Source organism: Neomonachus schauinslandi, chromosome 3 (genome assembly GCF_002201575.2).
Source record: "Neomonachus schauinslandi chromosome 3, ASM220157v2, whole genome shotgun sequence".
Classification (NCBI taxonomy): domain Eukaryota; kingdom Metazoa; phylum Chordata; class Mammalia; order Carnivora; family Phocidae; genus Neomonachus; species Neomonachus schauinslandi.
The window spans coordinates 73,010,834-73,025,935 of NC_058405.1; the positions used below are offsets into that span (position 1 = coordinate 73,010,834).

The 15,102-nt window shown below is 48.6% G+C and overlaps 1 protein-coding gene across 1 annotated transcript; it reads right to left on the reverse strand.

Moving 5' to 3' along the window:
* Positions 1-657: 657 nt before the first annotated feature.
* PDX1 (pancreatic and duodenal homeobox 1) lies at positions 658-5,931 on the reverse strand. Its single transcript, XM_021678255.2, has 2 exons — positions 5,437-5,931; positions 658-1,649 (listed from the first exon to the last, which is right to left on the reverse strand). The coding sequence occupies exons 1-2, from the start codon at positions 5,837-5,839 to the stop codon at positions 1,201-1,203; spliced, it is 852 nt and encodes a 283-aa protein (XP_021533930.1). The 5' UTR covers positions 5,840-5,931; the 3' UTR covers positions 658-1,200.
* Between the last annotated feature and the right edge of the window lie 9,171 nt (positions 5,932-15,102).

The following is a 15,102-nucleotide window of genomic DNA, read 5'->3' on the forward strand; positions in this document are numbered from 1 at the left end:
ATTGCATGGCAAGAAAATCTGATACAAAGCAAGGGAAATCGGTTTGCATCTCTTCTCCATGTTATCCATATTTATTAATTGTTTTCCACAAACACCACCTGAACACAAGGCCCGGACCCTAAAACAAACAACTGACGTGGAAACTACAGACCTGGTTGTAAAGAACTGTTGGGCAATTTTTAAACTTTAAATAAAAATAACCAGTTTTCAAACTCCCCAGCCACGTACATTTTCATCATTTCTAAAGATTTGGGAATCATACTGTCTCTGTGAATAGTTTCCAAGGTGGGTCAGGCCATGCTGCTCGCCTTTCATACAGCCTCTCCTGCCCTGGGACTAGGAACTAAATCCACTTCCTAAAAAGAAAGCTCCAAATAGCTTCAGTTTAGTGATGGCTTGGGGGCCATCTTTCTCCCCCAAATCCCTTGCTCTAGACTCATCTCCACCTGCCCTCTCTCCAAGTGTTGCACAAACTGAATGTACAGGGACTCTGACACTGCCTTTATATCCCAGCCCTGCTGCTGCCCAGCCACCTTGCAAGACGTCCTCTTCTTTGGAGGAAAGAGATGCAGATTGAAGGAGATGAGCTGGTGAAGTATGTGGCTACACTAAAAAGGACTTTAAAAAGGAAGAGGAAGACAAAAGGAGGAGGCAGGGGAGGAGGAATTATTCTATTCCACGGGCATCAATTTCACTACGTCTTTGAAAACTGAGACCTTTCCTTTCAATTATTTCTAAGCTTTAGAGTGGAAGCCTGAGTAAAATTGGCTCTGTTTCAGGAGAGATTAAGGCGCTCCATCCAGCTTGCCTGCAATGTGTTGGGGAGCATTCCAACTTGTAGTTTCTGTGGTCTTTTGAAGAGCTGGCTTCTCTAAAGGGGTCCATGGTTCTGGAGTCCTAGGACCTGCACAGCAGCCGCAGATGTTGCCAATCCAACCATATCACCGGAAGAGGCCCCAGATATTAGAGAAAACCTCTCTTCTCCTTGCAGGTCTGTCAGTGTCTCCCCAAAGTGCCCCAATTGGCACAGGCACCTGAGAACTCGAGTGCTCTCCTTCCGTCTGGGGTGGCTTCCGCAGTTTCTAACCCCTTGAACGGCCAGAGGCCGGGGCTGGCTGTCCACACCCAGGGTCCGAGCACACCGTTTCTCCCGTCTTTCTCAGTGGTTGAAGCTGCCTGGCCAGGAGGAGCCCCCATCTCTCACCGGGGCTCCTGCGGTCGCAGGGGCGCGACACTGGAGGGCTGCGGCGACGCGCTAAGGCCAGGTGGCAGGCGTCCTTCTCGGGCGGCGGCGGCGGGGACAGTGGGCGGCACAGCACCACCCGGGGGCAGCGATGGTGGCAGCACCAGCAGCTCCTCACCCGAGGTCACTGCACAGTCCTGTTCTGGTTCAGCATCCGTGCCACCCCCGGCCACTGGCCCGCAGCTGCGCTTCTTGTCCTCCTCCTTTTTCCATTTCATGCGGCGGTTTTGGAACCAGATCTTGATGTGTCTCTCGGTCAAGTTCAGCATGACGGCCAGCTCCACCCTGCGCGGCCTCGAGATGTATTTATTGAATAGGAACTCCTTCTCCAGCTCCAGCAGCTGCGCACGCGTGTAGGCAGTGCGCGTCCGCTTGTTTTCTTCTGGCTCTGCAACATAGGCGCTGCCTGTGGGCGACAGGGCAGGTGAGTGTGGTCCCTCAACCCCGGCTCCTCCTGTCCCACCCACGAAGCCCAACACTCCAGCCCCAATCCTGGGAGCCCTGGCCCCCCAGGCGCTCCTGACGCGGCGCGCAACCTCCTATCCCAGAGCTCAGTCTGGGCTCCTGCAGCCCTTCTCTAGTAAAGGTCACCTTTTCTTGGAGGTCAAAGCAGTGCGTGCTCTCAGGCTCTCTCTGTGAGCAGGCGGTGGGCTCTATCAACCAGTGATTCTTCAGTGGGTTCACTTGGCCTGTGTTTGGGTTGATGGTGATTAAAATGCACATACAATAGATATCTAAACCTACTTGATTCTACAAAGGCAACAAATGCCTTTCATATAGGACTTTTTAAAAACCACAGCTTTCTAAGAATGACTCACAGTAAGAATACATTTCAGATCACTACCCAGTTCACACACGGACATAGAACTGACACAAAAAAATTTCAGGACATACTCAAATGATAAATTACTGAACACTAAAAAAAATTTCAGGACATAAAACCGACTTTTACCATATATGATACGATCTAATAGTAAACTATTGTTTACTATTATTAATATATATTAATAGTAAATAGTAAACATATATAGTAAATAGTATATAGTAAATATATAAAAATATATTAATGGTAAACTATTTTTTACTTTACTATTTCATTTTTTAAAAAAGGTCTTAGCCCAGTTAACTGATTTCACCATCAACTTATAAGTGCAACCCTCATTGTGAAAAACCTTCAGCTAATAAACACCCTGAGCTTATGACATATATTGTTATATCTGACCATGTGTTATCTCTCTATACAGTTATATTGCTGTAATCATCCCCGACTCAAGAGCTGGTAAATTCTCTATAATTCTCTATAATTGTTTTAATCTCTGCGGGATCCCTGCCCTGGAGAAGAAGGGAAACTATTCTGGGCCCCAAGGAATGTCCCGGTCAGCCCTGGCCTCTGTGTCCTAGGCTCCAACTGCTGGAAAGGTGAGTGGGGAGCCTCGGGGGGGGTCGGATTCCCACTGGGAGCGGAGAGGCCTATGGAGAGCCCTATGGAGGACCGGGTAGTGGTGGAGTCAAAGGCTCCAGGCATTCCAGCTCCAAGCCCGGGTGGCAAGGAAACGACCGCTGGCCCAGCAAATTACCGCTGCACACCTGCTGTTTGCCGCTGTGCTCCAGGTCTTGAGCTTTTTTCCCTTTTTCCGCGGGATACCGATTGCACGGAGCAGTGGAGTTAAGTTCCACCAACATTCTAGAAAGACGCCTAAATCTTCTTGTCTTAGGACAGAGTCTGGGATATTTCTCCTGTGACTGTTAGGAAGCTTTAGTGAATTGAAAAGCTAGTATGGGTGTGTTTGGGCGGGAGGGTTTCCCCCTAGGCCAAAAGGAGGTGCCCAGAACCCAAGGCTGAGGCTTGGGCCAGAGTCAGCAGAGGAGTCCTGCTCCCTGGGGAGCATCTCCAGAGTCTTACCCTTCTAAGCTTTCCTGCGCATGGGAGAGAAGCAAGGGAGCCTTAAAGCAACGTTAAAAAGGCCCTCCGAGGTTCTTAAATTCAATTCACAATCTCTCTGGGCTCTGGCCCTCTTCCGCCAGTGTCACGGAGGTGCTGCGAGCCACTGCGGCAGGGTCCATTCCCCCAGCAGACCGATGCTCAGGACAAGTTGGCAGGGGATGGAGGCTGTTGGTGGCGTTATTGAGAAGATGTCAAGAGTCCCAACGTCTGCGCCCTTCCCTAACGCGCAGGGTGAGGTCGGTTTAGGGATAAGCCCGCCAGTGAGGTTGATGCAGTTCATTTTTTTAGGTCGATGTTTTCCAAATTTCCTATAGCATTGTTGTTAGTATTAGTATCTGTACTACAAATGAAAGCCCTTTGATCACATTACTCTCCTCAGGGCTTTGAAACCCCACTCGGAGTGGGCAGGCGCGTTCAGAGACCCTTGAAGCTCTGTTCCTTCCAGGGTTTTCGGGGAGGACCTCTAGGCCACAGGAGCACCCTACAGACAGCGTCCAGGAAAGGGGATTGGCCCCTTCCGCCTGGGCGGAGCTTGTAGCGGGGAGAGGGCTCTGGCAAAGGCCTCTTCCCCTGACTCTCCAACCCGAGGATGTTACCCTTTCAGGGTTCCCCCATCCCGGGGCAAGGCCGCCCATTTGTCATCGGATTTTACTGTCTGGCTCCTTACGTCTGCCCGAGCCCAAGCTCCACCAGTGCAGGGCTCACACACAGGGGGTGGGGTGGGGAAGTTACCCCGCTTCAGAACTTTTCACTTGGGGCCTCCCTAGGAGGACCGGGAATGCGGGAAATGCGCGCGTCCCCAGTCCCCAGCCCCCACCCTGGGTGGAGGGACCTGGTCCTCCCGCCTCCCAAGAATCCCGCATTTCCCAAGACTCCGCAGCCTCTGGCGGCGGCCGCGCGGGCTGCGTAAGTACGCACAGGCGCCGGGCAGCGTCGGGCAGCGTCGGGCGCCCCCCTCACCCTGGGCTGCGCTGTAGGTGGGGAAGACTGCAGCCGGGTTTGGCCCTGTCCTGACTCCGGATGCGGACCCACCGAGTCCTCACACTCGGCCTTCGCGAGAAAGTGAACTAGGGGGAGAGGCGAGCCACGGGGACCCTGGGCGAGCCCGGACCCCACAAAGCTCGCTGGGCTGCCCCGGGGTCCGTGTCAGGCACCGGGGGCTGACAGGGCGCCGAGGACTCTGGGGTGTGTGTGTGGCGGAGCCGCCAGCCGAGCCTCTTTCCCCCTACCCCCGACTACTGGAAGGAAAAGAAAAGTCAACTACGCGCCATGCAGGTGTGACCACAGGTGGCCGCGGCACGGAAGCGATAACATTGTGTAGCGGCCAGAACCCGCGGCCAGCTCGGGGCGGGGAAGGGGCCTGGGGGCCGCTCCGCGTCTCAGCCTCCGGGCTCCTGGGACGACCTTCTGTGACAAGCCGGCGCCTAGGACCACGGGGACCCAGTGCTCACGCCTCCCTGAAACGGGCCGTGCAAGGAGGGCATCTCCTTCCTCAAACTCACTTGCTGGGAAGCAGCGCGGGGGAGACCCCTTGCAACGTTTCTGTGTGTTCAAAAGTGAACTAGCATCGCAGACGCCTCTCCCAGCTGCTGTCGCCCCTCCCAGCTGCTGTCGCCCAGGCTGAGCAGCCAGGCCTCGGTCTTGCGGTGAGTACCCCCTGCGCCCCAACTTCCCAACCCCGGGCCGCGCCGAACGCCTTTGCAAACTTGGGTGCAGTTTGTCTTCCCTGCTTTTCTGCATGCACTGAGTACCTCCAAGACTGCCTGCACTCCTCTAATGAAGACTCCCGGATGGGCCCAGGGCCTGAGGGGGCCCGGGACTCTAAAGGCGCGCCCCGTCCCGGGTCGGGAGCATCCCAGAGCCCTTCCCGGCTTCCTTGACGCTCACTCCTTGGATCCCGGGCCAGGCTGATCCTCCAGTGGAGGAGGATCCGGAGGGTCTGAAGCCTGGAGCTCGGCCATGCCTTAGCTCTCTGCGGGTGCGCAGGCTGCTGGAGTTCAGTGTACAGGGAAGGAAGGGTTTAAGCTTCCAGGAGGAGAGCTGAGCGGAGAAGACGCTCCAAGTGGGACCAGAAAGGCGCTTCTATGCAGGAAGGCCTAGTTGGCTCCCTATGTAGTTTAGTCCGACCCTGGGTTGTCCATAGGGGCTGGGAACGCGAATCGGTAGACGGTCCTGGGGAGCGTTTGGGGGCAGGGGCAGCCGGTACGAGAGCGGGTGAGGACAAAGGGGGGTGGAGAGCCAGGCTTACCTGCCCACTGGCCTTTCCACGCGTGAGCCTTGGTGGACTTCATCCACGGGAAGGGCAGCTGGACGCGGCTGGGCTCCTCCAGGGCTCCTGGCTCAGCTCCATCCGGGAAGGGCCCGGCGGGCGGGTGGGGAAGCGCGAGCTGAGCTGGGAGGTGGTGGTGCAGGTGCGCCACCGCGGAGTCGTCGGTGAGGGGAGGCACCTCGTACGGGGAGATGTCCGGGGGGCTGCCCTGCTCCAGAGCGCCCAGGGTCCCCGGGAACGGGGGCGGCGGCGGCGGGGCCTGGCGGCCCATGTATAGGCACGCAGGGGGACTGGCGCTGAACTCTGGCGCGGGGCCCCGCTGGAACGCGCATGGGTCCTTGTAAAGCTGCGTAGTTGCGTAGTACTGCTCCTCGCTGTTCATGGCTGCCGCCGGGGCTTGCACGCCAGGAGTAGGGAGCTGGAGCCGGGGAGTTGGAGCTGTGCAGCTCTCCCACTCCCGGCGCCACCCTTGCTCGCTTTGACAGCTCGGCTCTGCTCGCCCAGGGAACCCGCCACCGGCGGGGACTGTCTGGCCGGCCGCCGCGCCATAGGCTCCGCTGTGTCCCACGTGGCTCAGCCTGGGGCCATTATTGGCCTGGCCGACTGCCTTAAGAAGCAAGGCCCAGGTACCCAAGAGCACCTGCATTTGTTTCAGTTTTCTCTCTCAGCTGAGTTTACCGCACACACCTGTATGCGCAGCTGGCCGTGCTGTGGAAAGTGGAGCACTCATGAAAATATTAAGATTTACATTCAATTATAGAAATATATTTTCATCATACTTTGAGTGATCTATTTTCTTGTTTTGATAATGTGCATAATATATTAGTTCATTAATATAATTTATAAATATATCTATGCCGAGGTTGGGGATTTAAGCTTTTTTTTAACTGTTAGGGAACACGGTCAGAAAAGTTTACCGAACGGAGCTCTATAGGTCAGAAGCAGTTGGTCCTATTTTATTTATGAAGTTTGTGCACAGCCACGATGATGTCCATGTGTTAACTACATAAAGATTCAGCATTCGTTGTAGGTTTTTTAATCTGTGGCTGTGCTCCGGGGACTTCTGGAGTGTAAACTGTAACTTCAGAATCGTTCACAGTGGCTTTTGATTTTTTTAAACTGAAGGACATTATTAATTTTCATTTTGGGAAATTTGGGTTCATTTGACCAACTCAGTGCAGTTTCCTAATGTGGCGGGGGGGGGGGGAAGAAGTAGCGTCACCTCTTGTGGCTGGGAGGAGGGGACGGGGTTGGCATGGGGTTTCCAGATCCGTAATGGCTTTTCCACGATCCTGACACACAGCCGGAATCTGTCAGCTGGAGAACGCGTACTCCAGCGTCCGATTGAAATAAGGCAGGTCCGAGAGAGGAGGGAAATGTTAGAAAATAATTAAAAGCGCAGCGTTTTTATGACAGCGTCAGTCTGGGGCTTCCACCGATTCCGTAACTTCTGGGTATTCTGGGGTCCTCACTTAAATAGAGACGATTTTTTTCCGACCGGACGATGCAGACAATCTCCAGGTCGAGGTGGCACCCAAGCCGTGGCCTGGGTATGACCAACGCAGCCGACCCGTTTGCCCAGGGCGTTCTGGGTGGCCTTGGACCAGGTCCTTCCAAAAGGACCACATTCCTCGAACCAACATGGAGGGTTTTAGAAAAACTGGACACATTTGCCGAAAAGCCTTGGCAAGAGGGAACGTGAACCACTAAGGGGAAATCACTGCGACCTGACTTTCCTAAACCACAGACTACATCCAGCCCTCGACGAGGAAGATTTTAATGTATTTTCTCCTTGTGGAAATATGTATTTTAAATGCATACGGTCTGAGTGCGCTACTCTGAAATACTCTTTGTCATTAAAAATCAAAAGCCAGTTGGGAATTTGGACTTCCCTGCAGATTCCTTGCCTTGTGCGATGCAGGTGCCGTCTCAGCATTTGCGTTTAGAGGAGTGCTGAGCACCAAGTGGCCGGCGCCTGGGTGGCGACGCGCACAGCTCCCGGCCTTTTTGGTGCCCGCGCTCGGGACTGAGGCAAGCCGGTTAGGTGGGGGGAGTTCCGGCGATTTCTTCAGGGAAACGGGCCACCTGCGGTCCTAGGGGCCAGGGAGGAAAAGGCGGTGGGACCCGCGCACCTAATCTCTGCGCGTCCGCGTCAATGAATCCATTGTTGGCGGCGGCCGCGGAGGACCAGACGCTATCACCGGGCCGCGAGTGACCGCATCGATCAGCAGGCAGGGCCGGAGGGGGGTTGCCCGGCCGCGGCGTGTTGACCCTCGGAGATAATCTGCCAAGTCGCCGCGGGTTGACTTGGCGACGCGGTTATGAGCGGGCGGCGAGCTCCGCTTGGGACAAAGATCGGCCACCTTCCTCCCCCCAACTCTTCCCTTCCTCCCCTCCCCCCTTGGCAACTCCGGACTCAGTCCGTAGACCCCCCCTTCTCCTCCCCCGCTCCCGCCTCGCCCGCCACCCCCGACCCAGAGTGTTTATTTTGCACTTCTCGTCTAATTGCACATTTCTGTAAATTGGTCTCCATTTCGATGCTTCATTTGCTCGCATTTAAAATTTTTGCTCGGCCCTGCAGAAAGAAAAGAGGCGCTCAGCAGAAAGCAAATCCGCCTATCGCGCTGCTCTCTGGCAAAAAAAACGGGAGCCGGAGGCTGAACAAAAACGTGGGGGGAAGGGGCGGGGTTGCTGAAGGTGTTCCATGGAGGCGCTTTCTCACTTTCACAATTAGCATTTTCTGTTGCTCACTACCTAAACAAGTGACCCAGGAAACAGAAGTCAAACAGCCATTGATTATGGTGGGACAAAACCAACAGGGTTTTTGGATTGGCTAATTATAACGTATACCCATATAGAAAACGCACCCGCACAACCTTGCACTGAGCAAGAGCGTGTATTGTATTTCTTCTGTGGATATAGCTCGTGGTATCATAAAATCGCCAAGTCCATTACAGGTGAAATGCGTTTCCGCTCTGAATCCCTGCTGACGCCTTCTCCCCTCTCGCCTCCCACAGGCCCAGGAGCGATACCGAGCCATTAGGCGAGCGCCTTCCCGAGCCATTTAACAGCAGCTCTTATGGATAAATAAACAAAAAAGGCTGTAAACCAATTATAGTGTGGACAGTGAAAAAGTCGTTTATTAGCAGGACGTCCTGATAGCCCTCGCAGATACTGGAGGTCCTCGCTTGCCCTCTTCTCCCTTTCCCTTCTGGAGACACAGTTTGTGCCTCCAAGAGCAGAGGTGACCTTGTTCTTGGTCAGTAGCTGAGTCTTCCAAGCATGCCAAGGGCTGAATTTGATTTAGTGATAAGAATTGTTAAGCCACTGTATTCCACTACTAAGGGGGAAAAAATAATAGATGAACCTCACTTAACTCCAAAGATGTGTTTATAATGAATTTGTGTGGAATTTAATTTATTAGACCATCTTTGTTTTTATAATTAACTTGCTGTTAAAAATAAAAAGTTAAACGCTAAAGCAAACAATGTGCTGTATGTAATGAGAATACTCCTTCCGTAATTTACTTTGAATTTTTGTACAGGAGCCTTTTCTTCAGTGGGCACTTATGCTGGTTTTTATTCCCCCAGGGCGAATCCTTCTCCCCTCCTTCGACTCCAGGATTTCCTTAGAGTCTGGTACCTAGGTCTGAGAGGGCCAAGGGTAACTTGTTCAGAAAAAACTTCAGACTTTGAATCAAAGGCTTTCCCACACATTCATGGGGGCAAGCCAGCAAAAGCGGAGAGTTGAAATTATTTTCTGGAAAATTCAGCACCACCCCCCATTGTATAGATAGATGCAGCCTAGAAATGTAAGTTAATTGGACAGTTGTCCTCTACCTCGCTGGCTCTCTTTAGCATGAGAGAGGAGTAGAAGGGGCGATAGGTCAGACTTTGTGTACCCCAGGACTGCGTGCTGCCCAGTTGCCCACGCTGTTCAGTGCTTTCTCCCAGGAATAGAACTGGCAGACACTAGCCCTTTCCTCCCGTTTTTAGTTAATCCTTCCGAGGTCCTTAGTTTACTTTGCAGCTGAAAGGAAAAGTGTGAAAGGAAGTTGGCATTCCAAAGCGTCTAAGGCCCCCTGCTTGCTCTTCCCCCAGGATCCCCATGGCCTGCTCTTGTAGTTCCCATCCCTTTGGCTTCCTTTCCCCAGGTTCCCATCTCTGCTCTATCATCCAAATGTGCAATCTCCTGAAACCCCAGCCCTGGCCATCCCTTTCCCTTCTTCATCCTGGATAACCAGCTTCTTGCTTCCATTGAAATTCCCCCCCCGCCTTTTTTTTTTTTCCCTCCACCCCCCTCCCATCACTCTTTCCTGTGATGAATCCTTTTTCTCCTGGGAAACTTTCCTTACCTCCAGGAACCCAAAGGAGGCTTGACCCATCTTTCCTGGCCATTCCAGCCGTCTTCCTAAACCATCCCGCATTTCACATGGTTTATTAGTTGGCAGACCAAATATTTTCAATAATATTTATTGATTAAATAGCTGTATAGCCCTGTATATGTGCATGTCTGTAATCTCTTTGAGTGACAGAAACTCAGTAGAAGAAATGTGTTCTGGCTTTGGTGTACCCTGGAAAACTCTTAAGAGCTGTATATACCCATCTTCCAAATCTGCTCCTGCCCCACACAAGCTGTGTGTCCCTGGCAAGTTATATAATTCCACTAAGCCTCTCGGTCCTTATTTGTAAAATGGAAACAATAGTACTGCCCCATAAAGTACACCCATTGTAGATAGTAATAATAATAGCAAACATAGGCAGCCAGGCACTGAACGAATGGTCAACTCTTCCTTTTTTCCCCCTAGCATTGCTTATAATGCATCTGTAAGTATCTAACTATTGATCATTATTGCATCCAAAAGAATGGCAGAGCTGTTACCACAAGTCCATGTTTAAGGACATTTCCAGGCAGGTAGACCTAGAAACACTGTCTTTTAAGGGAATGGGCCCCAAAGTGGGGCTGTGCTTTAAGTGGGTAGAGGAGGTGGGGAGCACTGGATGGCACTTGTTCCTGCCAGCCCTCCGCACACCGCAGAGAGAGAGAAACAGGTGTGAGGGAGATGCAGGGGCTTCATCTTTACATCCAGGAAAGTCCTGAACAGAAGACTTGAAGGGGGCGAACTAACCACAGCTAAATATCCTGTTCCTATCCGAGGAGATGTGGAATCCGGCATCAAAGCGGTGTCTTTATAGCCAGAGGCCACTCCCCCACTGTATTTTCCATGGTTCTTCCATTTCCAGGTTGGAGATGAAACTATTATCATAAACTCAGAGGAAATCCTAAAATGGCTTGGGAAGGAAGGGAGCAGTTCTAGTGTCCGGGTCAGAGCAGTCCTGGAATCCTGCTCCATTCCTGCTTTCTCCAGATAAGGAAGGTGGTCGTGTGCAACCCTGTTCTTCTTTGGAAGGATCCAGAAACACCCCTGTCAAAGTGATTCCTCTGCATGTCCCCTGAATCTAAGACCCATAGAAAAGTGTTAAAATGAGATATCTGTGTGGATTAAAGTGGGGGAGTCAGCTCTACCTAGGGTACAATCATTCCCTCTCCTGCAGTAATGAAAGTAAGGCAGATTGTTTGACTGTGGTCTCAAATTCATTGAATTTTCCTGTTAGTAAATCTTCCTATGGTAGATATGTCTTATCAGGGTATTGTTGTGCAGAGAGAAGCTGTATTTGAATAAACTTATTTTGTGTATTTTCTCCAGTCACACATTGTAACACATTTACCTTTAAGCAAATCCCACAAAGGTACAGATTTCTACTAACCAATGAAATAACAGATTCATAGGGTAGTGTTTCTGGAAGTGTGATTCATGAACCATGTGTATTAAAATCACTGGGATGCTTACAGAATGCAAGTAGCCTACTCTCTCCGACCTACTGAATAACCATATGTGGGATGTGGTGGGACTTGAGAATCTGCATTTTCAACACACCAAAGGTCATTCTTAAGCACGCTATGAATTAAGAACAACAACAGGAAAGTGAATTCACTTGAGCTATAATTTATTTGATATATGGAGACTCATAGATGCTCTCAAAGAACAAACATTCTTTAAGCATGGACGTTCAAATAAAAATACACCTCTCTATGTCATAAGATTGTTGTGAGGTTTAAATAGAGGCAACATATGGAAAAATGCCCAAGTCCGTGCAGAAAAGCATGTTATTTGAATCTCTACATGGGCAAACCACATATAAATCCTGAACATTTTCACGTTTTCCTTTCTGTCTTACACATCCATTTTTGCTTTACGTGACTGAAGATTTAGAAAGGTTCAGCAAGATCTTACTTTATTATTGTGCCTCTCCCACTGAGCTCTTTGGAAACAGTGGGACTCTCCTTGGGATGTTAATGTGTGTGGCTCCACTGTGGGCTCAGCAAAGTTGAGCTGAGCTTTTCCAGCCACAGTAGCTAACATGTAAGGGCAAATAAAGGGAGGCAATAAAACCAAAGCAAATTGATTCATCTCTAGGCAGTACCATTATAACTTGTGTCTTAATGCCATATTCTCTCCACACTGAACATGACCAAATAGCTTCCTTTAAAGGTAAATGAATTTTATATAATTTGTGGCTAATTCCATTTAATTCTGCCCACATGAGCATGTGATAAGGGAATGTTAAACTGGTTAACAACAACGGGCTAAAAGGGGCATTCAGGAGGAGGCCAATATTTGATTTCCAAGTGCTCTGGCTCAGCGCTGAGAAATCCAGATTACTATGAGTGTGTTGGTTTCTTGGTTATTTGCTTTCTATGCTCCTAGCTCCTGAGTAAAGGGCAGTGAGAAAACACTAGGATCCCATCTGTCACAATGAAGCTAGTTACAACAAAAATAACGACTCCTTTTTATAAAATCATTCTTGGTCTGACAAACTCCCTTCGGACTGCAGGGAATCAGGAAGAGTAAAAATAATAGAATCAATAACAACTTTGTTATCTAGTAACTTAAACAATCCTTGCCTGCTGGGATGGCAGAACAGGCTTTCTTATCTTGGAAACAGGAAAACTTTCTGGATAGTAAATTATTTTTTACAAAATGTTTCTAACTGGATTAGGTTTCTAGAGAAAGTGACTAAGGTAGGAACCATGCCAAATTCTAATCACCTACACACAGTATTTTAAAACATGGGAAAGACTTTGCGTCTTTAAATCTAATATGTATTATTTCTTCTTTTTATTTAATAGAACATCAACTGTTGTACAATTATTGGAATACTGAAATGTACTCAGAGAATTAGGAAGTTAATTGGGAAATTCTCATTTAAATGTCTGGATCATCTGATCAACTTGATTTTCATTCCTATGTCAGTACTTGTCTACATCAGTACTTGCCCCCTGCTGTGGTCTTCTGAGAGCTTTCATAATCCACACTGGAGTCTAAAGAGTCATGAAATGGGGTGCCTGGGTGGCTCAGTCGGTTAAGCGACTGCCTTCGGCTCAGGTCATGATCCTGGAGTCCCGGGATCGAGTCCCACATCGGGCTCCCTGCTCGGCAGGGAGTCTGTTTCTCCTTCTGACCCTCCTCCCTCTCATGCTCTCTGTCTCTCATTCTCTCTCTCGCAAATAAATAAAATCTTAAAAAAAAAAAAAGAGTCATGAAATGTTCTCTCTACTGAATGATCTGTCTATCTGATGGCAGGGAGTGGGTCTGGTTTGATTTGGGTGTTCCATGTTGATTTCTTTGCCTGTAAATAGTGATGACTCAGTTAAAGAGTTATGAAATATATCTTGGTTTGAAGAGAACCATCTGTCCCACAGTGCAAGTGTTCATAACAGCAACTAAGCAGATGGTAAACACACCGCAGAGATTGTCCTGATCTGGTTCATTCAGATACTTGAAGGAGAAGGCGAGGCTGAGGGGCTTAAATTATCCAGTTAATCTGGATAATTTACCGGAAGTTACTGTTTCCATTCATATCCAAGTTCATCTCTTGTATGCTGACATTTTGGTACAGACATACTCATTTCATATTTCATTGTCCCTCTAACACCTTATATAGGATGTCCTTAAAGTCTGAGCACAGGCAATTCTGCATACATAATATTTTGAATTCCATGTGTACAAGATATAGTATTATCTTTGTATCCTGGACTTCATTTCCAGCCTGTATATAAGTTGACTGAATTTTTATCAATCTTCTTGCAGAAGAAGCCTAAGGTTTAATTGAGGGGAAGAAAACCTTTTCTTTCTTTCTTTCTTTTTTTTACTAATGCTGTATTGTAAAACATAATTAATCAGTGTTGTCTGCTTCATTTACAAAGCAATTTATTAGACTCTGCCAACATGGTCACAGTCAAACCTTGACGTTTCCAAAAGTTGGAGTTAGAGATTGCTATGAATCCAGATAAACAGCACTGTTTTCTTACCTTCCCAGCAAATTTCGACAGGTGATAACAAAAAGGCAAACACAAATCTCTAACCCCTAGCCTGCTGTTATCTGTCTCCCGGCCTGTAATTACACAGGATTTGGAGTTTTCTCAAGAGAGTGGAGTGACACTATTTACCTTTTTGTATTTATATGACCAGTAGCCAAACTTAAATATAATAACTAGGGAAATTCAATAAAGAAAAGTACTGACTGGGAAAGAGTCAAGTTTTCTCTCTTTCTCCTGTTGTGTTTCCTTATGAACCTCTTCCCTGAAGTCCTGGGGCCAATTTTGAAAAGAATACTGATTTTGTTCCACCTACTATTTATAATATTCTAGGACTTTTGTTCTGATTATTGCCTGATATGAGGGGAGAAAAGAACTGGAGATGGTTTATGTGCATTTCAGCTGAAAAAATAATTGAACAAAGTTGACTGGTGTTTCAACAATTTTGTTTGTTTTTTGGTAAAGGGCGGTGGGATGTTCTTGAGAAGAAGTAGATAGGCACATGGCCTGGCCTGTTCCTCATCTAATTCATCTAATTCAAGCTTCCTTTCTTTAAAAAAAAAAAAAAGTAACTAGCAACTTAGCACCACATTTTGCACAAAACTTTCTTATCTGTCAAGTTACTAGATATTGCAAACATTTCAACTCCTTTCTTTCACTCTCTTCATCTACAAGGATCCCTAAAGCACGTCTTCAGTTTACATCACAGAGTCATTACAGTTCTTTCTCACTTGGTGCCTGGATTGGAAATATTCTACTATAATAGGTAAGCAAAGATACTAAAGCCATAGTTCTGACTTTGTTGTTTTAGTCAAATAGCTCTTTCCGATTGTAATGAATGCTATGGATCATTCCCCCAGAAAAACACACAAATGTGTAAGGACACAAAATTCTGCAGGAGATTTTAGGAAATTCATAGCCCTCTGCCTCCCCAGCCCATCCATGTCCATCTGCACCAGGCAGGGTTTACCTGGAACCAATCTATGCCTTAATCAAGATTTTCACCTCTACTTCTAGATTTGGGGTTGATGGTTCTGGAACCTTACAAAAGTTGCTTCTTTGTAAATATTAATGATCATTGTTTGTTTATTTGATTGGGTATTCATGCTATGTACAGAGGACTTACATACTGGATAATCATTGCTCAAGTATCTGACCGTACTTACCTACTCCACAAGGATAATAAACATAATGAGGTCGAATGGTGAGTTTGGAAGAGGTGAAATTATATTCCTAAGATTATTAGGAATTCATAGACTTACAGAT